Source organism: Dermochelys coriacea, chromosome 2 (genome assembly GCF_009764565.3).
Source record: "Dermochelys coriacea isolate rDerCor1 chromosome 2, rDerCor1.pri.v4, whole genome shotgun sequence".
NCBI classification, from domain to species: Eukaryota; Metazoa; Chordata; order Testudines; family Dermochelyidae; genus Dermochelys; species Dermochelys coriacea.
The window spans coordinates 246,557,072-246,582,353 of NC_050069.1; the positions used below are offsets into that span (position 1 = coordinate 246,557,072).

The window sequence follows — 25,282 nt, forward strand, 5'->3', positions numbered from 1 at the left end:
ATTCTTCAACAGAAGTTATTCTTCTGAGCTGGGTGAAATTTTGTTATGGGATTGAGACTGATAGGTATGAACTCACCCTTCATTAAACATAAGCCCCATCTAAGACAAAAGGAGTGTTAACCTGCACAAGAGCTTTTTGTTAGTATTGCTTTCAGAGAGATACAGCCTAATGGAGCAGCTGAAAGCACTGCGCCCAACCCTAGAAGAAATCTGAGGAGAAATTTGGGGGTCAGGGATGCAAGCTGACTAACATGCTCTTGGTGCTTGGAGCAAAAGAAGCTGTTTCTGGCTATTCAATTCCTTCTGTATTCAAAGACACAGGACCTTGTACGTTCTTTGTAAATAACCAAAACTACATCAAAGTAATACTTTTCTACCACCAATTTCTATTCCTACCACCAATTTCTATTCCCAACTGGAACATCCACAGAGCCCCAAACTGACTAGCTGCTCAGATCAAAAGGGCAACATTATTAAGCTAAAGAGTAAATAATACCAAAAAAAGCAACTCAAGTTACAGTGGCTGACCTTAAAAATTTCACAATGTTATCTTTGCAACTACTGGAAGTTAATACGACTTAGTATAGGGAATGCCTAGGGAGTATACTGTGGTAATATTATTTATTTACAAAAGCTATTGAAAAGTATTAAAGGTGGGGATAATGACTGTATCTTACTCTCTAAAGTGCTTATCTTCATTATATATAAATATACAAACTGAGTATACTGACTTACATAAGGAAATACATTTTTATCAGATAGCATTCACCCACTTTAACCACAATCACAGTGACTTTCCAAATTCAGGAAATAACTTAACAGGAATAATTGGTTTGTTTGTAATGTTAAATCACAGATGCAAAACAGTTTAAAAACTGGAAAGATGAAAAGTCTAAAACTCTGAAAATAATGTAAAGTATTTAAAATAACAGTGAGAATGTCACTGAGATCCCTCTAAAATTTAGCAGGCAAAGTAGTATTACAGATAAGTAAGGATGTGTTTTGTCATTAAACAACTTGAAGCAATAATTGATTTCGCAAAAAGAAAAGGAGTACTTCTGGCACCTTAGAGACTAACAAATTTATTAGAGCTTAAGCTTTCGTGAGCTACAGCTCACTTCATCGGATGAAGTGAGCTGTAGCTCACGAAAGCTTATGCTCTAATAAATTTGTTAGTCTCTAAGGTGCCACAAGTACTCCTTTTCTTTTTGCGAATACAGACTAACACGGCTGCTACTCTGAAACCAATAATTGATTTGTTTCTCTCATACTAACTTTCACAAATCCTTAATAGAATTGCACTGTTTTTGCAGTAATCTAATGCAGTGCTTATAAAACAACCAACTACCTTTACTAGGCCCACCCACCCTAATACACTATGTACTTGGTTCCAAATTTTATGCATAAGCAAACATATTCAGTCACTAGCATTATCAGTCACCTCAGACAAACAATCCTGTTGACTCATTCCTGCTGTTAATTATGGTAGCAGGACAAATGGGAATGAGGATATGGAGGTAGATATTACCATATCTGAGGTAGAAGTGAAACTCAAACAGCTTAATGGGACTAAATGGGGAGGGGGGGGAGATAATCTTCATCCAAGAATATTAAAGGAATTGGCACATGAAATTGCAAGCCCATTAGCAAGAATTTTTAATGAATCTAAACTCAGGAGTTGTACCGTATGATTGGAGAATAGCTAATATAGTTCCTATTTTTAAGAAAGGAAAAAAATGTGATTCGGGTAACTACAGGCCAGTTAGTTTGATATCTGTAGTATGCAAGGTATTGGAAAAAAATTTTGAAGGAGAAAGTAGTTAAGGACATTGAAGTCAATGGTAAATGGGACAAAATACAACATGGTTTTACAAAAGGTAGATCGTGCCAAATCAACCTGATCTCCTTTTTTGAGAAAGTAACAGATTTTTTAGACAAAGGAAACGGATCTAATTTACCTAGATTTCAGTAAGGCATTTGAGACCGTGCCACATGGGGAATTATTAGTTAAATTGGAAAAGATGGGGATCAATCTGAACATTGAAAGGTGGATAAGGAATTGGTTAAAGGGGAGACTACAACGGGTCACACTGAAAGGTGAACTGTCAGGCTGGAGGGAGGTTACTAGTGGAAATCCTCAGGGATCAGTTTTGGGACAAATCTTATTTAATCTTTTTATTACTGACTTCGGCACAAAAAGTGGGAATGTGCTAATAAAGTTTGCAGATGATACAAAGCTGGGAGGTATTGCCAATTTAGAGAAGGACCGGGATATCACACAGGAGGATCTGGATGTAATAGTAATAGGATGAAATTTAATAGTGAGAAGTGTAAGGTTATGCATTTAGGGATTAATAACAAGAATTTTAGTTATAAGCTGGGGACGCATCAATTAGCAGTAACGGAGGAGGAGAAGGACCTTGGAGTATTGGTTGATCATAGGATGACTATGAGCTGCCAGTGTGATATGGCTGTGAAAAAAGCTAATGCGGCTTTGGGATGCATCAGGAGAGATATTTCCAGTAGAGATAAGGAGGTTTTAGTACCATTATACAAGGCACTGGTGAGACCTCACCTGGAATATTGCGTGCAATATTCTGGTCTCCCATGTTCAAAAAGGATGAATTCAAACTGGAACAGGTACAGAGAAGGGCTACTAGGATGATCCGAGGAATGGAAAACTTGTTTTATGAAAGGAGACTCAAGGAGCTTGGCTTGTTTAGCCTAACTAAAAGAAGGTTGAGGGGAGATATGATTGCTCTCTATAAATATATCAGAGGGATAAATACAGGAGAGGGAGAGGAATTATTTAAGCTCAGTACCATTGTGGACACAAGAACAAATGGATATAAACTGACCACTAGGAAGTTTAGACTTGAAATTAGACGAAGGTTTCCAACCATCAGAGGAGTGAAGTTTTGGAATAGCCTTCCAAGGGAAGCAGTGGGGGCAAAGATCTAGCTGGCTTTAAGATTAAACTCAATAAGTTTATGGAGGAGATGGTATGATGGGATAATGTGATTTTGGTAACTAATTGATCTTTAAATATTTAGGGTAAATAGGCCTAATCCCCTGTGATGGGATATTAGATGGGTGGATCTGAGTTACCCAGGAAAGAATTTTCTGTAGTATCTGGCTGGTGAATCTTGCCCATATGCACAGGGTTTAGCTGATCGCCATATTTGGGGTTGGGAAGGAATTTTCCTCCAGGGCAGATTGGAAGAGGCCCTGGAGGTTTTTCGCCTTCCTCTGTAGTATGGGGCACGGGTCACTTGAGGGAGGATTCTCTGTTCCTTGAAGTCTTTAAACCACAGTTTGAGGACTTCAATAGCTCAGACATAGGTGAGGTTTTTCGCAGGAGTGGGTGGGTGAGATTCTGTGGCCTGCGTTGTGCAGGAGGTCAGACTAGATGATCAGAATGGTCCCTTCTGACTTTAGTATCTATGAATCTATAGTTTCTTGTCTTTGAAAATTATAGGAATATGACCTTTTATTGCTGTCCTTTCTAAGTTACTCCTCTGAAACCTCCTCTACCACTGTTACTGGCAATATAATTAACTACATTACTTAAAATAAAATAGCCAGTGTTAATGTAACCCACATGCCTGGTACTGCAGCATTTGATTTTGTTTCTCTTACGAGGGGAAGAGAAGCAGTGGAGAAGAGACATAGATCTTGGTTGGATATTCTGTATCTCTGCACACATGCAGAGAGCAGGACAGGGCAATTCAGCTAGAAGGGCACAGAAACTTGTAGAACAGGATGTGCCAGTTAAACTAACATGCTCAGTAGCTGGTTCTGAGGCTCTGTAGGAAGTTCTCATTGTGCGCAACCCACCGGGCAAATCACACTCTAATCGTCCTCTGAGAACTGAGTCAATCAGAGTGCCAGGGTGGGGAAGGTTTAGAAGTTAAAGACAGCCCTGTGGACTGAGTGGCTGATTGACACAGGACCAAGCGATGCATCTGCCATGTGGACTGAGTCCCAATCCCTGTGTCACTTTGGATACAAGATACTGTTTTACCAAAGACCGAGAGGACCGGTCAACTGTTAACCTGAAGGCTGCACTCCTGCTAGCCATGGAAATCCCCAGACTGTTCGTTTGCTGACAGGGTTCTGAAGTGTTTTAAAGGATTGAGATGCTGTCATTTCTCATGCTCTGAAGAGTCCAGGTGACACACACAACATACCATGGTCACATCATAAAGACTGCAAAATCATCTCTGAGAGAAGATCAGAGCAGAATGTGCTTTGATGTATGTGCTAACGAACAGAAAACGTTATGCTGAAACCTTATATTTGAATGTTTGTAACAGAAACAAAAGGGGGAAGGTCTGTACAAGGAACAGCAGCAGATTTACTGTCTTAGAGCTTTTACTTAAAAGTTATTCATAGTATTCCAAATACTATTTATAACATTTTATCCTATTTAAAGTGTGTTTTGTGCGTATTAAATGTTTGCTTAACTAAAAAGGTGTGGTGCTCTCTTTGAAATTAATTGGGGATTATTACCATCTATTTAGCAGAGTCTAACATACAATATCCCTGGGGTTTAACTCTGTGTAATGCTTTCTGAAAAATCCTGTAAAGACTGAACTCTTGTCTGTGCTTCAGCAAAGCGTTAAGCTGAGGTGCAGGAGGAAAGGGAGTGGATAGTTATGCAGAATAATGTCTGAGCATCCCCAGGCCCTGGTACATTAATTAATGGGAAGACAAAGCAATTCAGTATCTCCTAAAGCAGATAGATGGGTATGATTTGATATGTTGTACCTTCCACGAAGTCTGACAGCTTCACAAAACTTTCGTTCATCCATTGCTTTCTGTACTTCTTGAGTCTTAAAAATTAATGAAAAGAATAGAATAAAAGGTTAGTAAACTAAGGACTGTACTGTAAATGGATCGGTTCTGAAATAACACTACTATTTGGAATACTGAAAGGACAATCTGTTTGATTTATTGTCTGTTGTGACCTGCATCACACTGGCATTTTTATATTTTTCTTACCATTTCTATAGAGGACAAGCAGATTTGAGGGTGGGAGAGGGAAGACTGGCACCTAAAACAGCCACAGAAGGAGAATTTTTTTTTTAATTTAAATTGGGATGAACTCTGAATAATTTTGGAGGAGGAAACCAGATTAATGCAAATGGGCTATAATGGATGGAGATTTTGTAATCAAAGAGAAAGTGCAAAATGAAAGATTCAGATTAAACTGAAAAACAATACAGGTTTCCAAATCTGAAAAAAAGCAGCAATGTTTCTTTGTTGGATTGCATTTGTCAGTGACTATCCCTAAAACAACTACATAGTAATTGCATACAGCAAAGACATAAGAAGAAGTCATTATTACCAAACAGTTAAGTGTTCCATTCATGTGTTATAACTAATAACAGACCATTGATTGTTAGAGCACTTTGCTATAGTTAATGAATAAGGGTAAACTGGCTCTTCTCCCAGAACTCACCATCTGCACACACTCCATTAAAGGCAGACGGACAGCTTGGTTCCCAGACAAGGACACAACACAAGCAGGAGTATCTGGCGTAGCCTCTAGAAGGGCCAGGACAGCTTCCACGCCCATACGGCTTGCCTGAAAAATATAGAGAGAGATGTTTCTCTATTTGGGGATGCACTCAGTACTAAAAGGAGTAAAACAGTTGGCTCCCACCACAGAAACAGAGAAGTACCCAAGATTTCTCTTTACAGCTTAAAACAATCACTCCTTGATAACTGTGATCACAGCTGGTTATGTTTAATATATTTTGACCCACAAGACAAGTAAGACTGCTTTCACAGCTTGTCAAGCCCACTGCACAGTCAGATTTTGATCAGAGCTCTTCTAAAGGAAATAGGATTACTAGTAAATATGATTATTACTAAATACATTACAGTGAAGGTCATTCTTTTTAAAATCTACCCACCTACTTATATCCATATACAGCACCTATTAGCAATAACTGAGCATGCATATGTGCATGCTCTCTGCAAATTCACAAACTATATCTTTCATTAATTTAGGTTGGTGACTTTGATATGTAGCACTGCAAGGATGAGTAGCAAAGGCAGTTTAAAGCCAGGTGTACACTAGAAACTTTTGCCAGTATAGTAATGCTTCTGTGTAGTGTGATTATTTTTATGACATTTATATACCAGCAATACCCTTAGTGTAATTATAGTTATACTGGCAAAAAATACTCTTTTACCAGTAAGCTTTTTTCATTTGGGGAACTGGTATAAACTATACTAGCAAGAGCACTTTTTTTTTTTTTTTAAACCATATAAGCTGTGTCTATGCTATGAGAGTTTGTCCGTATGGCACAAACACTGGTTTGTCCGTATACCAGCAAACACTTTCTAGTGGAGACAAGGTCTTACACTTTGTCACCCCAATTCTAGTGCATGTGTATAGGATTTTGCTGTACATAATTCATATTTTTGTCTAACTCCCAGTTCTTTTGTCCATTTAGAACGATGCCTAAAATAGTAGAATAGAAGACAGCCCCTAACCAGAACAATTTACGCACATAAATATTGATTTCAGTGGACCAATTTTGGATTTGATGCGATTCTCCAATTGTGGATTAAATCGCCTAGAGAGAGGCAGCAATGGAATCAGCAAGGAGTTAGGAGCCAGTAGTTACTGAGTGTTAAACCTGGCTCTGCCACAGTCTCTGTATGTTGCCTGGGGCAAACCACTTTACTTTTCCGTTGCTTGAGCTGGGGACTATAATTATATTTGGCTACTTCACAAAAGTATTGAGGGTGTTAACTGTTTTTTATAAATGATACAAAATCCCTGAATGAAAATGTATGCATAAGTGGAAGCACATTACTACTACAATTGCAATGTGCACTCTTCCAGGGTTTGCAGACAGATGTAAGTTATCACCATAGCTTCACTCACCAAAATTCTATCAAAAGCTGAAGGAGTACCTCCTCTTTGAACATGACCCAGGATAGTCACACGAGTGTCAAATCCCAGCTGCTGAACCACAAGCTGCAAAGAATTTCAAAGCATAAATGAGAAATATAGCGACACTATGGCAGCTATACTGTGTGCACACATTGGGAATATTGTAATATTATACTATATATTATATAAATGTCACACATCAACAATAAGTCTCTTTGCATCTAGGTTAGGAAAACTAATCTCCAGACTCCTACTGTGAAGGAAGGAATGTTCAGTTTAAGAATGGTAAAGAAGTTGTTTTGGCTACAATGCTTTAATTAGAGACACACATACTGATGTCATTTATTTAGTAACAAATGACCACTTAGAAAAGCAGAAAATATATATGCTGTCCTTAACCTTATAAAAAAGGTTTAAACATCACAATTAGAAGTCTGGAAAAAATAATCTACTAAAATAGGGTTTCTTTATAACCATATTATAAATATACAGTACTAAATATCTTGGAGTGATTGTGCAATTAAACCCCCTGTGAAGGCATTTAGCTTTATACAGATTTTCTGATTCACTGCCTTTGGCTGATGTCCATGAACAAAAGGAGGTACAACAATTTGTTCCAGAAATTTTGGGTTCCACCAAATTAAAAATGTTGTTTTTTATCCCTCTCAGTAACAGTAAAATCTGTCCACTTTAATAGCCTGATGTTTTTATTAGGAAAATCACAGAGAATGAAATAATTTTATATTGAAAAAAGTACACAAAAAGAGACACAAAAGAAAAACATATGCAGTTATTTACTGCCTCCAGCTACATTTTCTTTCCAGTCCATTTATTCATCAGTAAAGTACAAATCTAGCCTCACTAAAATAGATTTTCCTCCCCCCCCCCCTCCTGCTGGTGATGGCTCATCTTAAGTGATCACTCTCCTTACAGTGTGTATGATAAAACCCATTATTTCATGTTATCTGTGTGTGTATATAAATCTCCCCACTGTATTTTCCACCAAATGCATCCGATGAAGTGAGCTGTAGCTCATGAAAGCTTATGCTCAAATAAATTTGTTAGTCTCTAAGGTGCCACAAGTACTCCTTTTCTTTTTATTTAATCCTTGGCATTGGTGAGATTTTCCCAAATGTTCCCTTTACTGGTAAATTGTGATGATAAGGGCATTATTAGTCCACCAGGAACTTGACAGACCATCACTTATTTTCGCCCAAGGACCATCAGATACCATCATCTAATTAATTAATTATACGAGACAAATTTAAGCAGATCTCCTAGAGATCAAGTCTCTAAAAATATCACTTCATTGACTGCCCTCTAATTTAACAAAAAATAGGTCCCAATCCAAAGTCCACGGAAACCAACTGAAAGATTTCCATTTACCTCAATGGGCTCTGAATTAAGTCCATAAAGCACAAGCATAAAAATGCAACTGGCAAGTACTGTAAGAGGCTGTATTACCAGAATGCCTGTGGAAATTGTAGTTTTAGCAGTGGAAAGGGAACTACGCTAAATTATAGCCACAGCAGAAACTGTATTACAAAGAGGTTCAATACTTACATCCTTAACCTTTTCTGAAGTTATAGGTTTGTTGTGAGAATCAATGGCACCTTCTGCCACAATTATGATATTCAGCCTTTTCTTTCGTGCACGGTTCTATGAGAAAAACAACACTGGATGTTGTAAAAAAACCTGAAACAAGGTACACCATTAAAAAAAAACGTTTTGAAAGTTAACTACTGCATATTAAACTCCACTCACTAGAATCTTTTCCTTTGGATAATTTACCAAAAGTATTTGTAGCTCAACTAATCCAATTGAAAAGGAGCGAAAGAAACCTATACACAGTAGAACCTCAGAGTTACGAACACCTCGGGAATGGAGGTTGTTTGTAACGCTGAACAAAACATTATGGTTGTTCTTTCAAAAGTTTACAATCAAACATTGACTTAATACAGCTTTGAAACTTTATTATGCAGAAGAAAAATACTGCTTTTAACCATCTACATGAAACAAGCACAGAAACAGTTTCCTTACCTTGACAAGCTTTCCTTTATTTTTTAGTAGTTTACATTTAACACAGTACTGTACTGTATTTACTTTTGGGTTTTTTTTGGTCTGCCGCTGCGTGATTGTATACTTCCAGTTCCAAATGAGGTGTGTGGTTGACTGGTCAGTTCATAACTCTGAGGTTCTACTGTTTTTGCCTGGTTATTAAGTTAGTGTTGTCAAAAATCTCAACACTGCTCCATAGTCTGGAGATCTTTCACTCCCCAAGACTCATACAAAAAGAAAACGTACACTCGGAGACCAAAAGGAAAGCATCAGTTTAGATTCTCATTACTACGAATATACTTAATCTGGTATTTTTCATTCTTACTTTTACAAGCCTTGTGGAAAATGGGTTCTTATTTTTCCTTTCAAGATTTCAGTGTTAATGCTTCTCGGATCAGCAAAGAAACCAGTTAATTGCTGGAAATGTCTTCCCTTTAAAAACGTTCTGCTGGCTAAGCGGGTGAATTCAAAGAGATGGGAATACTATCCTAGTTTTGTAGGTTTTGTAGTGTATGCTTTCCATATGCTAATGCATTACTACAGGTTTGAAAGCACGCACGCAATTCCGCTTTTATACTAGATTATATTAATGCTCTTTGAAATAATGCGGACGTATAAAAGTTTCTAGCGTAAAATTAAACGTTCTGTATAAGACACCAGGGACAAAGATGACAAACCAGAAAACAGATCCACTATGGCTATGTTTGCGGGATCTAAAGTAGCCCTAGAGGGAATCTAACTGTGCTTCGAACAGCTGGAGAATGCGGGAAGAGAGGCATTTAAGACCAAATAGTTCTACCACTGAAATCAATAGCAAAAATTTGATTGAATCCTACTCGACAGGATTTGGCCCATATCATTTATGTTGCTAGGCACCTTTTTCCAGATGTGAGCATCACATGGCATACAGAATGTTCAGATGCAGTAACAGATTACCTCAGAAAGCTTAACACACATCTGCTCCTCCCATCCTTCTTCTGGGGGATATTCCGGAATAAATACCCAATCCGCACCACAAGCTAATGCACTAACAAGAGCTAGATACCTAGTAAGCACACATTAAAAAAATACAAATCAGACAACAATTAAACTTCAATCTTAGGTTTTTTAAAATTAAATATTACTAGACACCAACTGGTGAGAATAGTACATACCCACAGTGTCTTCCCATAACTTCTAGGACAAAGGTCCTCTGATGGCTATAAAATGACAAGAGAGATCAACAACATTATTGCAATTGAAAGACCCAATCCAAATCCCATTGAAATCAGTGGGAGCTGGGATCAGTCCCTGACACCAAGAATAACACAGTAAACCCAGAAGTAAATGTATAATCACTTGTCTGATCAGGGGGAAATGTTGTACCCTCTTTAAAACTTTTCACATCCAGAAGATGTTATCCAGATGCAGGCTGTGCAGGAATATACAAAATGACTGGTGATAACAAGGAGAGATGGGGTTGGGGGGATGGGGGTTGATAAGGTTTCAGAGCAATGCAATAAATATTTCTTTAATTATTTTTCATCCACTGTACATGCAAACCAGTTTTTTATTGTAGCGCTGCTCTAAAATGCATTGATTTATTTTTGTAAGAGACCGAAACTTTGCATAAAAAAAAATAAGTAAAAAGCAAAGGGTGAAAGACTATTTAATCCATCAATCATAGTTGTTTCACTTCAAGGATTGTAACCATTTGGTTTTTAATAACTATATTGATTACCAGTCTAACTGTAAAACCAGCATGGTCATTGCTTTATTTGTCAAGAGTGAAACTGAATCAAGTATCTATGTTTTTCCATATGTATTTCTGTAGCACGGAATACCAATGCAGAAGCATGAGATGCTAAAAAAGAAAGCCAAGCTTTAGTGAACCTGCCCCTCTGGCTAAAGTCTGTATACTTTTGCCTTCTAGAAGCAGCCTGTTTTTTTCATACCATTGCACATGTCTGATGAAGTGAGAAATATCAGTCAAAGCGACAACATAGCTGAGCTGTAACTATACATCTTTTCTCACCAGTTCAGAAAAGTCTTTTCCAGAGTTCCAGTTTCCTTAGGGTGAAATTCATCTCTGTAGAGAGAATCATCACCAGCCCTCTGTGCTGAAGAGGCATTTAACTAGTGCACAGGGCCTTGTGCTGATCTGTACAGGAGTGAATTTCACTCTTAAAAGTTTTGTGATGATGAATATATAAGGTGATGGACAAATGGAAGTTGGATTAACATATCAACTTTTCCCCTCTGGAGATCTGAATTTAACTCTTGCTCAGGTTTGCACTCCCATTGTTTTCCCTTATGGACGTTTGTTCATATCTCACAGGCACCCCGAATGTTGGAACAGTGCAGCCTGACTGGTCTCCTGCAATCATGAAAGGCCCAGGACTGAAATAAGGTATTGCTGCATTTTAGGATGGAGGTTACCACTGCACAATCATTGCCCAGATTACATTGCATTCTCCCTGAAATTATAAGCATCTTTCTTTCATCATCATCATCATCCATATTTTAATTAGAAAGTCACAAATGCAAACAGAAAGTATATTTGCACAATTCAATCCAGTTAGCAAAATAAAAGGATTAAATTTACAAACACAAAACACACATAAAAATGCTCCCCGTCCATGTATGCTCCATCTCTCAGACTATTCTCACCCCAATTCCCTCCCACAACACACAAAGCAATTCAAGAGGTAAGGGGTTAACTTTTGCTTGCAATAAGAAAAGGAGTACTTGTGGCACCTTAGAGACTAACAAATTTATTAGAGCATAAGCTTTCGTGAGCTACAGCTCACTTCATCGGATGCATAGCTGTAGCTCACGAAAGCTTATGCTCTAATAAATTTGTTAGTCTCTAAGGTGCCACAAGTACTCCTTTTCTTTTTGCGAATACAGACTAACACGGCTGCTACTCTGAAACTTTTGCTTGCAATGTAATTCTGGGTCTATACAATCTAAGAACCTTACATCACATTAGTGCATACATATGAAATATTCTGTGACAACTAAATCATAAACATGCCTGATTTTACCACTGGGAAAAATGTAATAATTTAAAATTTTGTGTATTCCCCCATGCATCCTGTTACCTTTGAGCAGTGGTCATGATGGCATCCACAACTTCAATGATTCTGTGCAAGGCCGAGTCAGTACCAATGGTCATATCTGTGCCACAGAAGTCATTATCTATGGATCCAACCATCCCCACAATATTGAGGTAAACATATTTCTTCACAGCTTCTTCTTCAATCTTGCCTGCAGAGAAATAGCCGTAAAAACATCCATTAACAATAGCCAGCCACATGAGATGAAGCAAAATCAGATTGTAGCTGCCACGTAACAAGTAGTCCTTTTGGGTTTTATTGGTAAGAGTTAAAATTTCTAAAATAAAAAACATTTCCATAGGAAAAGGATTAGCCAAAGCTAAAAAAGCTGAATAAAACTTCTTGGAGCAAGAGGACAGCTTTTCTAGAAGATCAGGGGTCTTTTAGAACAAACCAAAAGCACTTCATCCCACTGAGTGATTTGCTGGGCCATTTGTTCAGGGAGTTTAGAACTAGTCTTGAGGTTGTCACTCGCTAAACCCAAAAACCATCATTTAGATTACACTCCCCATGTATGGGACGGAGTGAAGTAGAGGGGTGCAAACTGAATTGTGGATGTGACTCAGCATGTTCCCAGTGGACAGGAAATTCTAAAACAAGGGGGAATATATGGCCACCAGCATGAAATGTGTGTGACTGTGTGACTGAAAGACTCCAGTACATTGTTTCATGACTGAGGAGTGAGTGAGAATGGAGAAGTCACATTCTAAATCTAAACATGTCTCTCTCAAACTACAATAAAAAAATACTGGGCCAGTCATTTAAATTTCTACGTGCAGGAAAGTTACAGAATTTTGCCAAAGACAAATTTCTAATTTGGGCTAGCAAAGAATGTGGTATAAAAGGGTGGGTTTTCATTTTTTCTTTAGTCTAATATTTTAGGACCAAAATACAGATATCCAAAGGGGGCACAAATGTAACATTGCTAATGTATTATGCAATGCATAGTTCATTTAGCTCCTGGGAATCTTTTTGAGAAGCTGCTCAGCAATTATGCGATGTGACAGCCCAATATACTTAGAGTTGAGTCTGAAAACAAGTATGTAACTTTACTCACTTGAGTATTTCCGGTGACTTCAGTTGAAAGATTGTATATTAAATCATGTGTTTAAGACTAAATTCCAATCTCAGATTAGTTATTTTTAGAAAAATAGAGGATAAAGCAGAAGAAGTGAACTAAGAGAATGGGAACTGTAGCCAACACAAACAAATTGCAATTTATAGCATCAAGGAGACAACCTCAGTGCAACCACGTCCACTGCACCATTTTGGTGCAATTGAGCAACATACAACAGCTGGGACATTTTCTATTATTACAGAGGAAGGTGGTAGCAACGTCTATATAGAGGTTGCCTAACACTATCCATTAAAAAGGTTTCTTATAAATCTTTTCTTTGAAAAGCTCTCACACCTCTACTGTTTGTAGCAAGCCAGGATATTCGGTAGGGGTTTCCCCTTGGGATACATAGTACCTTTTTTGTCCCGTGAAATTCTATTCAGATTTGGCTGAGATATTAAAAATCACCATTACTTTCTCTCATGTTCCTCAGGATATATGTCTTCACTGCAGAGATAACTCTGGCTCTTGTTAGTTGTTGCCCCTATCTACTACCCTATCCACACATGAAAACCTCTCACACAAACTAATGCAATGAAGACATAACTGCAGGAAATTTTGGCAGCGTGCCAAAAAACTCACTGACACTTCCCCAGCCCAAGCCCATGCTAGCACCAAACCAGCAGCACCATCACACATTGTACCAAGGAGCTGACAGAGCTGTGAAGCAGAGGTGGGGAGGAAAGAGCTGAGCTGAATCAGACTTCTCTGCTTATAAACCATTTGGCTATTTATCATTCCCCACACCAACCCTTGGGGGAATCACATGGGGCAGAAGCTCCCCCAACTCCCAGCTGGGGGCAAGGGGAAGGGCAGGGGGAGGAGAGGGGGGGGGGCAACTACCCACAGATCCACCACATGGTACCAGAAGCCAATCATCCCTCTGGGGTAACACATGGGACAGGAGCACCCCCAACTTCTGGAGTAGGGGGAGAGAGAACTCCAGGCCAGATTGGGCTTCCCCGCAACAATCCCATAGATCCAGAAACCCACTCCCTCCTCAGAGAAGACAGCCTTCTCTGGGTGCCAGCCAATGTTGTTAATCTGGTACTTCAAGAAGTAGCAGTGCTGGAGGTCCAGGGTTCAGACCCTGCTGTTGATTCATAATGGAGAGGTGGTAAAAGCTGCACATAATAAAACTTGGTTTTACCTTTTTTTCATTTAATTAAAACTCTAGAACATTATACACAAAGACTACATTAAAGAAAGTTATTTAGGATGCAAAGTCAAGCACTTAAAACTTAGGAAATGCCACATTTATGATTTCCTGTGTGTAACACAGGGGTGAGTAAACTTTTTCGCCTGAGGGACATATCACGATTGCAAAACTGTATGGAGGGCCGGGTAGGGAAGGCTGTGCCTCCCCAAATAGCCTGGCCCCTGCCCCCTAACCACCCCCTCCCACTTCCTACCCCCGACTGCCACCCTCAGAATCCCCAACCCATCCAACCCCCTCTGCTTCTTGTCCTTCCTGACAGCCCCTTCCTGGGACCCCCCCTCCCCTAACCACCCACCCGGGACCCCATCCCCTATCCAACCCCCCCGCTCCCTGTCCCCTGACTGCCCCACCCTTATCCAACCCGCCCCCTCCATTCCTCGCCCCCTTACCAGGCCACTCAGAGCGGCAGGATGGAGCCAGCCATGTTGGCGCACTGCCTGGCGGGAGTGGCGGGCCAGAGCGCTGGCAGCGCATTGAGCTGAGGCTGTGGGGGAGGGGAGACAGCAGGGGAGGGGCCGGGAGCTCAGGGGCCGGGCAGGATGGTCCCGCGGGCCGGATGTGGCCCGAGGGCCATAGTTTGCCCACCTCTGATGTAACAGGATTACTGCGTTATTGAGCACCCCTTGTGGCCAGCAATGTCCCTGCAACTTCCCACCTCTTTTTCTCCTCTCTGTGGGGCCCTTTAAGAACTCACATTGGCTTTCTCTGGTTAACAGTATCCCTGGCTGGGGCTAGTTTAATACGAGGACCAGTTTACAGCAACCCAGAGCCCCAAACTAAATTTAATTCCAACAACACAAAGAAAACATACATTAGTTCACTCTGCTGTGAATTTTCTCTCATTCCCAGAACTTTTCTTCCATACCAATCTGACCCCCCCACCAGTCCTCCCATGCTGGGGCTCTGACGTCCAGTCCGAAATGCAGTTAGAGTTTCTTGCCCCTCTGGAGCCTCCTTCTCATTGGGCTTTACCCTCCAAGCTCCCTGGTGTCATGATCCAGCAGTAGCCCTTTTTCTCCCTGAAATGTCCACGAGCATAGCTGCAATTCCTTAGGCTTCCCCACTTACTGCAGCCACCTTCTGCTCTTTATAGCGAATTGCCTGATTCCCTCAGGTGTTACTCCTGGGGGAATACTGCTCCACCGTACATGTGCAGAATTTATGTCCTCCGCAGATTTCTTTCTTCCCTGCAGAAAAATGACTTTCTGATGGGGAAGCAAAGGGAAGCCACAAGAACGGTCATATGACCCGCCCCAGCAATATGTTTTGGGTGCCCAGGAAGCTGGCAGAGATGTAAATCACTGTGGGGCAGGGGGCTGGACTGGGGAAGACCCAGCTGTTGCCAGGGTTGGGTGCAGCCTCAGCCACGCTGAGTCCGTGTCCCAAGAGGAAGCTGCACAGTGATCTCCCAGTTCTGTGCAGCCAGTGGCCTGTGTTCCCCAATGCCACACTGGAGCCTCCACATTTATTTGACAAATAAAATTTGCAAGAATTTTGCAGAATTTTAAAATACTATGCACAGAATTTTTAATTTTTTAGTGCACAGTTTTTAATTTTTTGGTACAGAATGCCCTCAGGAGTAAGGTATGGCTAAATCTGTAATCAGGGATGGCTTAGACCCAGGTTCTTCAGCCCATGGGGCAAGCCACACTGTTACACTTTGCAACTTTAATTTGGCCCCTTTTGTGTATGCATTATGATAGTCTTTATTTACATGATTCTGTGCTATTTTTTATCCCAAAGAAACTCTGGCTCATTGAGAGCACAGGATGGATGCACAAAGGGACTGAAAAGTTATGTGTAAACAATCATAAATCTAGCATTTCCTAATTGTCATGTGGTTGACTTTGCAACTTAAATAACATTCTTTGAATGTAATTTTTCTATGTACTAATAACACATAATTTTCTTTCATCAGTTGAGGAAGAACCAAGTGTTCTACATGTTCACAGAGACGCAAACTTACCACTTTGTGCCAGTTCTTCTAGAAGTCCACTCCATTCTTCACGAAAGAGATTAGCACCTGTTAAACTACCATCACCACCAATCACACAAAGGTTAGTGATTCCACGCTGAATCAAGTTGAAAGCTGCCTTCAAACGGCCTTCCCGGGTACGAAATTCTTTGCAGCGTGCGCTACCAATAACTGTCCCTCCCTGGAAAAAGGAAATAAATCAGTTCTAATTTATCTTTGTCAAATTTTATGTTATTTGCTAATTATTTTAATGTTGATTTGTTAATTAAGAAAATATTAACAAAAAAGAGTATGGGAATACACTAGAAAATAATAGAGAGTTACCCAAACCTCTAGGAAAATTACATTCTAAAAACTATGGTACATGTATATCAGGCAATGAGGCAGGAAACAAGCATGGTAGATATATACTTATAGACTGTTATCCTGTCTCCCTTCAGTCTTCTCTTCTCCAGATTAAACAAACCCATTTTTTTCCAATCTTTCCTTGCAGGTCATGTTTGCTAGACCCTTAATCATTTTTGTTGCTCGTCTGGACTTTCTCCAATTTGTCCACATCTTTCCTGAAATGTGGCACCCAGAACTGGACACAATACTCTGTCTTATCAGTGCTGAGAGCAGTGCAAGACAGACACGAGAAGCAATTCTTCCAACACTCCTGCTGATACATTGCAGAATGAGGTTTGCTTTTTTTTACAACGGTGTTACATTGTTGACTCGTATTTAGTTTGTGATCCATTATAACCCTCAGATCCTTTTCTGCAGTACTCCCTGCTTGGCAGTCCTTTCCCATTTTGTATTTGTGCAATTGATTGTTTCTTCCTAAGTGGAGAATTTTGCATGTGTCCTTATTGAATTACATCCTATGTATATCAGACCATTTCTCCAGTTTGTCAAGATTTGTCCTTAACAGCGCTTGCAATCCCTCCCAGCATGGTATCATCCACAAACTTTATAAGTGTATTCTGTGACATTATCCAAATCATTCTGAATAGAACTGGACCGAGGACAGATCCCTGAGGAACCCACTTGATATGCCCTTCCAGTCTGATTGTGAAGCATTAATAACTACTCTCTGAGTACGCTTTTCCAACCTATTGTATGCCTACCTTACAGTAGGTTCATCTAGGCTATATTTCTCTACCGTGTTTATGAGAAGGTATGTGTGTCTGTATCAAAAGCCTTACTAAAGTTGAGTTATATCATATCTTCCCCTCAATCCACAAGGTTTGTTACTGTGTTAAATAAGGCTATTAAGTTGGTTTGACATGATTTGTTCTTGACAATTCCATGTTGTCTGTTACTTATCACTTTATTTTATTCTAGGTGCTTACAAATTGATTGTTTGATAATTTGCTCCATTATCTTTCTGCGTCCCAAAGTTAAGATGACTGATCTATAATTCCCTGGGTTGTCCTTATTCCCTTTTTAATAGATAGGTACTATATTCCCCCTTTCCTAGTCCCCTGGAATCTCTCTCATTCTCCAGACTTTCTCAAAGTTAATCGATAATGGCTCAGAGATCTCTTCAGCTAATTCTTTAAGTATTCTAGAATGCATTTCATCAAGCTCTGTGGACTTAAAGACATTCTTAACTTGTTCTTTCCCTATTTTAGCCTCAGATCATCCCCCATTTATATTGGTGTTCACTATGTTAGTCATCCGATCACTGCTAACCTTTTCGGTGAAAACTGACACAAAAAAGGCATTGAACACTTCAGCCATTGTTGCATTTTCTGTTATTGTCTTTCCCTCCTCATTGAGTAATGGGCCTACTTTGTCTTTGCTCTTCCTTTTGCTTCTACTGTATTTGTAAAATTTTTTCTTGCTACCCTTTATGCCTTGGCCTTTCAAATTTTGTCCCTACCTGCTTGTGTTGGTTTTATTTATAGTCATTCTTTGTAATATGACCTAGTTTCTACTTTTTATATAACTCTTTTTGAGTATCAGGTCATTAAAGATCTGCTCGTTAAGCCAGGGTGGTGTTTACCATACTTCCTCTTTCCAATGCATTGGAATAGCTTGCTCGTGTCCTTAATAATATCTCTTTAAAAAACTGCCAACTCTCCAGAATTCTTTTTTCCCTTAGACTTCATTCCCATGGGAGCTTACCTACCAATTCTCTGAGTTTGCTGAAGTCTGCCTTCTTGAAATTCCATTATTTTTATTGTGCTATTTGCACTTTTACTATTCTTTAGATCATGAACTCTTATTTCATGGACACTTTTACCCAAGCTGCCTTCCACCTTCAAATTCTAAAACCAGTTCCTCCCTGTTTGTCAGAATCAAATCTAGAATAGACTCTCCCCAGTCACTTTCTCCACCTTCTGTAATAAAATGTGTCTCCAATGCATTCCAAGAATTTGTAGGATAATCTGTGCCCGGCTGTATTATTTTCCCAACAGATGTCTGGGTATTTGACATCAAGTCCTGGCTTTTGGATAATTTTGTTAGTTGTTTAAAATTTGTTCAGAATCTGTCAGCAAGTTTTACAGAAAATATATCATCATCATTTTGTCTTTTATATAAGCTTATTGTCCTTGATTATAGTTTTACTGTATTTCTAATGTATACTAGAAAGTAACATTAACATAATGCAGAAGCTTTTCTTTTTTCCAAGCAGAAGATTATCACCTCAGTGTTTCATAATCATTTCCTTTGTAGAGTAAAAACAAGAAATCTGAGCCAGGCCCAACCCAAATTTGAGCTTGGAATTTATACAGTTTGTATTGCCATCTGAAACAGTCTGCCTCACCATCGAGCACTTCCTGTTCTAAATCATTTCTTGGCACTGCTCATATGTGTTGAAAGTCACAACAAGCTGATAATGGAAAGATGAAAGTGAGGAAGAAGAGAACTGGGAAACCTGACTCATGAATGAGAGTGCAGCACACACACGCACTTGAAGTGGTTCTAAAAGTAACCAGCCGTAATGGAAACAATGTGTAAAACGACTCTCACTAGAAACATCAGAAATGATAAAAATAGGCAAGCGACTGTGTTAAGTGAAAGCAGCATGTGACCCATTTGCTACTAACTGTGGGTGCCTCTATTCAGAAACAGAATTATGAAACAAATAGAAAAAAAATTTATCCATTCCTGAAAAAATACTTATTTATGCAAAATAAAATTAGAATAGAATAGAAAAGAACAGAAAGGCCTGCAAGCAACATCCTACCTTTCTTTTATGTATTAGTGAAAATGAGAGCTATTTTGTGAAGAAGAAATACTGCAGAGAGGTAACTACAGCACAATCTTGTTTTGCACAATGATCTGGTTATAGGAGCCCACCAGGTATGTGCACTAGCCTCAACATATAATGGTCTCCTTTTTAGCAATTGTTTTGCATATAAATTTAAAAAATGTAAATGTTTACTTTTATTGGTGAACAGCTTCCATGGCATGACATAAAACACAGCATTTCCTTAGCACAATACTAATATGACATTGTTTTAAACTTCTTGGGCCCAATTCTGCCACTCCTGATTAATGTGTATGCCTAAACATGCATTTATCAGCCTAACTTTGGGCACCCAATTTTGAAAATCTAGGACCTACATTTTCAAAAGGGGTTACTGTTTCTAGGTGCCCAGCATGACATACCTCATAGAGGTCTGATTTCTGGAAGGTGCTGAGCAGCAATTATCTGAAAATCAGGCCCTGTCAACAAGTGTTTGAAGTTGGATGCCCAAAATGGAGCCAGTCAACCTCACTGACTACTTTTGAAATTCTTGGCCTTAATCTTTAAATTTAAAAATTCTGGTTAATGATTTCAAAGGAGAGCTTTGCTTTGTTTTCGGTTTTTTACCGTACTTACCACTTGCAAGATGCTTGAAACACTTTCCCATGACACTTCAACAATGTTGTCACCTCCATCAACCATACCTTGGTAACCCTGAGACAAGAGAAACGTATTTTAGAAACCTTACATGTCAGTCTACATAGTATTTTACTTTATATATATATATATATATATATATATATATATATATATATATATATATATATATAATACATATACATATATGTATGTATTAGACAGTAGTACTCTCCCAAGCTCCACCCACAACTTTAGCCCCACTGCCATTAACCACAAAAATTATACACTATTCACAGTAAATTGTGCTGATGTTCACAATATGATCGCATGTGCCACTTGGTTCTAATAGGCTTCTTAAGCTCCCCCCTTGAGGTACATGAATGCACCCATGGGCCCTGTTGGCTCATGAGGCTTGGTGGTATCTCCCAAAAACCACTACTTGTGGCACTGACACGAGTCATCGCTCTCAATAAACTGTGCGGATCTGTGACCCTCCCTCATTTTTTTTACATAAAGGATGAAAAAGTTAACAATACTGACAATTAAATAACCATCACCGGATTGCTGAGTTAACCCTCCACTAAGATGAATAGTGTGGTTCATGCCTTTCAGAGCTAGTGTTCCAGCCTCTCTGAAGCCTCATCTCTGCATCAATTACATTCAGTTCATATTTTTTTTTAAGATTTCTTCACAACCATGACATCTAGAGACTTACTTATAAAAATTAAAGCTGAGATTCTGAAGAAAAGTGGCTTCAGAGAAGTGCCAGTATGGGATATACATAGAAAGCTAGTATAAGGGAAATGGCAATATATCTGCTGTGCATTAAAGGTTACACGTTCTATTAGTTTTGAAGAACCATGAAGTACTGGGGACAGACTAAGGGGAAAGCAAGTGTGTTTATGGTCTCCACAAAGAAAAGAAAAGTGATTCTGACATTTATTATTTAGAAAGCAGTATTTAAATACATTTTAAAGTAATGGGAAAAATCTCTAAACATCTCAGAGCAAAACAGAATCAAAAGCAACAAGCAAAATTGGATTACAAAGAACGAATAGGGTCAGATGCTCTTTTTTTACACAATTAATGGTGAAGGAAATGTAGCGGAGACAATGTACCTGGATTTTGGTAAAGCATTTAAAACAGCGCCTCAAAACCTACATTCAAATTGGCTTGGAAAAATCATTGCATACGGTTAAAAGGCAATGTATCATGATGAGAAGAGGAAAGATGTCTAGTGGGAAGCTGTAGGGCTCAGTGATAATCTGGTTTCATTAATTCACTATGTAGTATTAAGCACAGGATACTGACATTTGCAGATTATAATTTATTGGGAAATGTTGCGAAAGATGGTGAGAAGAATGAAATAAAATGAGATTTAATTTGGAAAAATACAAGCTAGTATATCTGATAGGAAAGAAATTTAAAGCTGCTATTCAACCTTGTGGACATTAAATTAAAAGTGGATGCAGTCCAATATGATAACAAAATTGGGCAAAGTGGCTTGTGGCTGCATGTGCAGAGTAATCATGCTATAGAGAGAAGAGTTAATGGTCCTTCTCTATAGGACTCTGGCAAGATCGCTCCTCTCAGTCTGGGGAATCTGAATACTAAAAAGTTGGGGCTGTAAACTGGAGGGAGTTCAGAGAACCACAGAAATGACTGATTATGAGCTGGAGGGATTAGTAATGAGGAAAGATCAAAAGCATAAATATTTTTTGTTTCACTAAGTGATTACTCAGGGGAACCTGGTAAGCCTATCAATGTTTAATGGACATAAAAGGTTAAGGATGGAGAAAAAAGTACTTAGGGTGACCCAAAGGAGTAATAAGATAAAAATCAGTAAGAAGAAATTATATACTTTGTAAAATATTATGAGTATCATCCTGAGTGACCGTGAATTCTCTGAAGGGAAGTCTCAAACCGTTTATGGCATAGGCTCAAAAGGGAAGTGGTAGAAGCTTCTTCCCAGAGTATACTGGAGAAATAAATATATTTTAGGTGCAATCATGCAGTGGGTAAAGGAATAGACAGGCTTCATGAAAGGTCTTTCAGATGCTAATTTCTGTGATTTTTCTATGTTTTACATGCTCTTAGGATGCATCTAAACAAGGTCTCTACAAATTGATGTATTTGGTAACACATTTCCCTCCAAGATAAGCAGAATACTGGAAAAATGTATGTGTGAACACCCATGCGTACACGCACATACACACACACCACAAAACCAGGTTTTCTTCAGTATGAATTAATTTAGACTTATAATTTTGATGCTTTCCATCTGAATCTGAGTAAAGTGCATCAAATCTCCTCACAGCAAGAAATGCTCAACTGCAGTCCAACTGGAGACAAGAAGGTTTCAACAAGTTATTCACGAACCAGAAGAGGTCCCTTGATCAGAAATTTGGTGAAAGCAAAGAACCCAAAATATTCTTTATGTCACAATCAATATGGGACAAAAGAGTCTTTCCCCACTGGTGCTCAAGCTATCTTCCTTCACGTATAAATTCATATTTTATAAGGTTAGACGAGATAATTGTCATCTGGTGTGAACTCCTCTATAAGACAGGCCATAGAACCTCCCTGAATTAATTTCTGTTTGAACTAGAGCAGAGGTTTCAAAACTGTGGGTTGCAAAGTCCCAACTGGGCTGCACTGAGGGATCAGGGTGAGGAGGGGGATCTGCCCAGCAGGGGAAGCGGGTGGGGCTCCATGCAGGAGGGGCAGTCTTGGCTGCTGGGGCTCCATGTTGGCTTTCTGCCCATATCACTTCCCCAAAGCTGCAGCTGAACAAGCTACCTAGCAGCAGTTACCCTCCTCTGCTGAGGAGGCCAGCAGGGACTATGCAAGCAGGAAGCAGAAGGCTGCACCCCATGAGTACTGACCCCTCTGTTGGACAGAACCCTCCCCAACCCCAGGCCTTCAACACCTAGGACTATGGGGCTCCTCGGTGCTTCCACAGTACAAAAAACAATAGCAGCAGTAGCAGCAAGGAAAAAGGTGAGGAAGTGGGCTTTTGGGAGCCACCATATACATAGGTGTGGACACCAAATTCTAATAAAGTCCCACAAGACCAAAGAGAATCCAACAGACCGCTCTATCTCAGAGACATCTAAAACCATCAGCCTCCATCAGTCTCAAAGGATAGACCATCAAAACAGAGCCTTTGCCCCAACAGAACAGCTGCAAGCTTTGATCTGAAACAAAGCAAGCAGGAAGGGGCAGGCAAAAGTATTTACAAAAGAACAAATGAGTTAGCAACTCCTGCTGAATTACTATTATACCAGGCTATTCTTTTTTCTATTTAGTTATTCTTTTTTATTTAATTAGTGGGTTCACTTGCTGAATGCTAGTGTTCAAGAAAGTGATGAACCAATTTCACTGAGTATTAAGTCCATAAAACATAGCATAGCACCCACTGTGGAAGTTTTCCCACAGAGTTCTGTCAATGTACACCCCGGTATTTTCACTTCTAGACTGTCAATCAAGATGAATTATGGAAAATTCTGTGGTTTAGTGATGGGCAAACATCCACCAGGGACTATATGTCCAACCCTGTAAGATGCTGTCATAAGGTTTAAAAGGGATTATGAGGATTTAAAAACCTTAGTACCTCTCATTATGAACTCAATACCTAACAGGATTGAGTCGAAACTGAGAATCATTATAATTATTATTATAATTATTCCTCACCTCCAATTAGTGATTATACCAAATTTAATTCCTGGAGTTCAGAGGTGAAATATTAACCTAGCCTCCTGAAACAATATGGTATTTTAAAATATATTTCTATCTCTTGGAGCTAGAGCTTTCACATCTTGATAAAAATAAACTCAGCAATATTAATACTTTCTGTGAGGACAGAATGCTCTTCTGGTGTCAATCCAGGAGGTGACTATATGTTAACAAATAGTACAGTGGGTACCCATACTGAATAGTACATTATTCCACGAGCGATGGGTTTACTTGCAAACCAACATACTACTCAACATGAGTAAAGGCTATTCCAGATTAACTTCAAGAGTGGACACTCTTATTCTGCAATAAAATTGCCTTATTCCACATTAGCTAATCCACTCTGGAAGTGCATTACACTAATTCAGAATAAGGCAGTCTTATTGCAGAATTTGGGTGTCTATACTGGGAGTTAATCAGGAATAATTAATCTGCTTTAAATTTACACCCTATTTTATTCCAGATTAATGTTCACGTCTAGTCAATCCTTAAGGGTGATAGAATTGTTAGGGGGAGTATTCTCAGATACTTGAACCCTGAATTCTCATATTCCTTTACTGCAAATTTAGAATATAGTTTCCAGGACTAAAATCAACAATTTAGGAGTTTCCAAATGTCCTTGCTTTTGGGGGATCAAAATTGTGCTCTTATTCATTATTCTATAACAATTGCTAATTTTCCTTATACTCTGGGGTCCATTTTCCTTTGCGTTATTATCAAGCAGCACAAAGTACTTCCAAGAATTGTATAGTGCTCGTTAAATTAATATCTGTTTACACATATAGTAAAACATCTCCATAAATAAACATGCTGCTATAAAGGAGCTTAATCCTATTCCACAGCCAGTTTGTTCTTGCCCAGTTCAAAGCTGTGCCCATTACAGCTACATTTTGCCTGAACGTGGGGCTACTTTTTGCCACAACTGCAGAGCTCTTGACCCTGCAGAAGAAACTAGTAAAGAGGATGAAACAATTTTATGTGGCACCAGAGGAAGAATTTATGGGATGGACTACCTTTGGCTCATCAACTGTAACAAGTCAGGCTGAAAATGTCAAGGCCTTTACTTTTACCAATTGGCTCTAAACAGAAATATTTTTAGCCCTCAGATTTTTGGTGGTGTTTTTGTTTTGTTTTGTTTTTTAACCTCCCAGAGCAGCTTCGCTCCACCAGAGAGGTTGATCACATCATGGAACAGGCCACCCAAGTAACCCGAGAGAACTTGCTTCAATACAAAAACAACCAACCAACCACTGATCACACTCCTCAAACTGGAACCCACACGGGGAATCATCAAACAAATTATAACCCTTACTTGATGTGGGTCATACCCTGAAAGAATTTTTTCCC

At 39.2% G+C, this 25,282-nt stretch overlaps 1 protein-coding gene across 12 annotated transcripts in view; it reads right to left on the reverse strand.

Moving 5' to 3' along the window:
* Nucleotides 1-25,282, reverse strand: part of LOC119850748 (phosphofructokinase, platelet) — a 79,703-nt gene that overhangs the window by 34,265 nt on the left and 20,156 nt on the right. For all 12 annotated transcript variants that reach the window (XM_038389218.2, XM_038389217.2, XM_038389212.2 and 9 more), the window contains exons 3-11: nt 20,198-20,275; nt 16,372-16,561; nt 12,055-12,220; nt 10,126-10,170; nt 9,908-10,016; nt 8,477-8,572; nt 6,905-6,997; nt 5,465-5,590; nt 4,771-4,835 (exon numbers count right to left, since the gene is read on the reverse strand). In XM_038389218.2, coding sequence (XP_038245146.1) covers nt 4,771-4,835; nt 5,465-5,590; nt 6,905-6,997; nt 8,477-8,572; nt 9,908-10,016; nt 10,126-10,170; nt 12,055-12,220; nt 16,372-16,561; nt 20,198-20,275 — 968 coding nt within the window. The remainder of the gene's footprint in view (nt 1-4,770; nt 4,836-5,464; nt 5,591-6,904; nt 6,998-8,476; nt 8,573-9,907; nt 10,017-10,125; nt 10,171-12,054; nt 12,221-16,371; nt 16,562-20,197; nt 20,276-25,282) is intronic.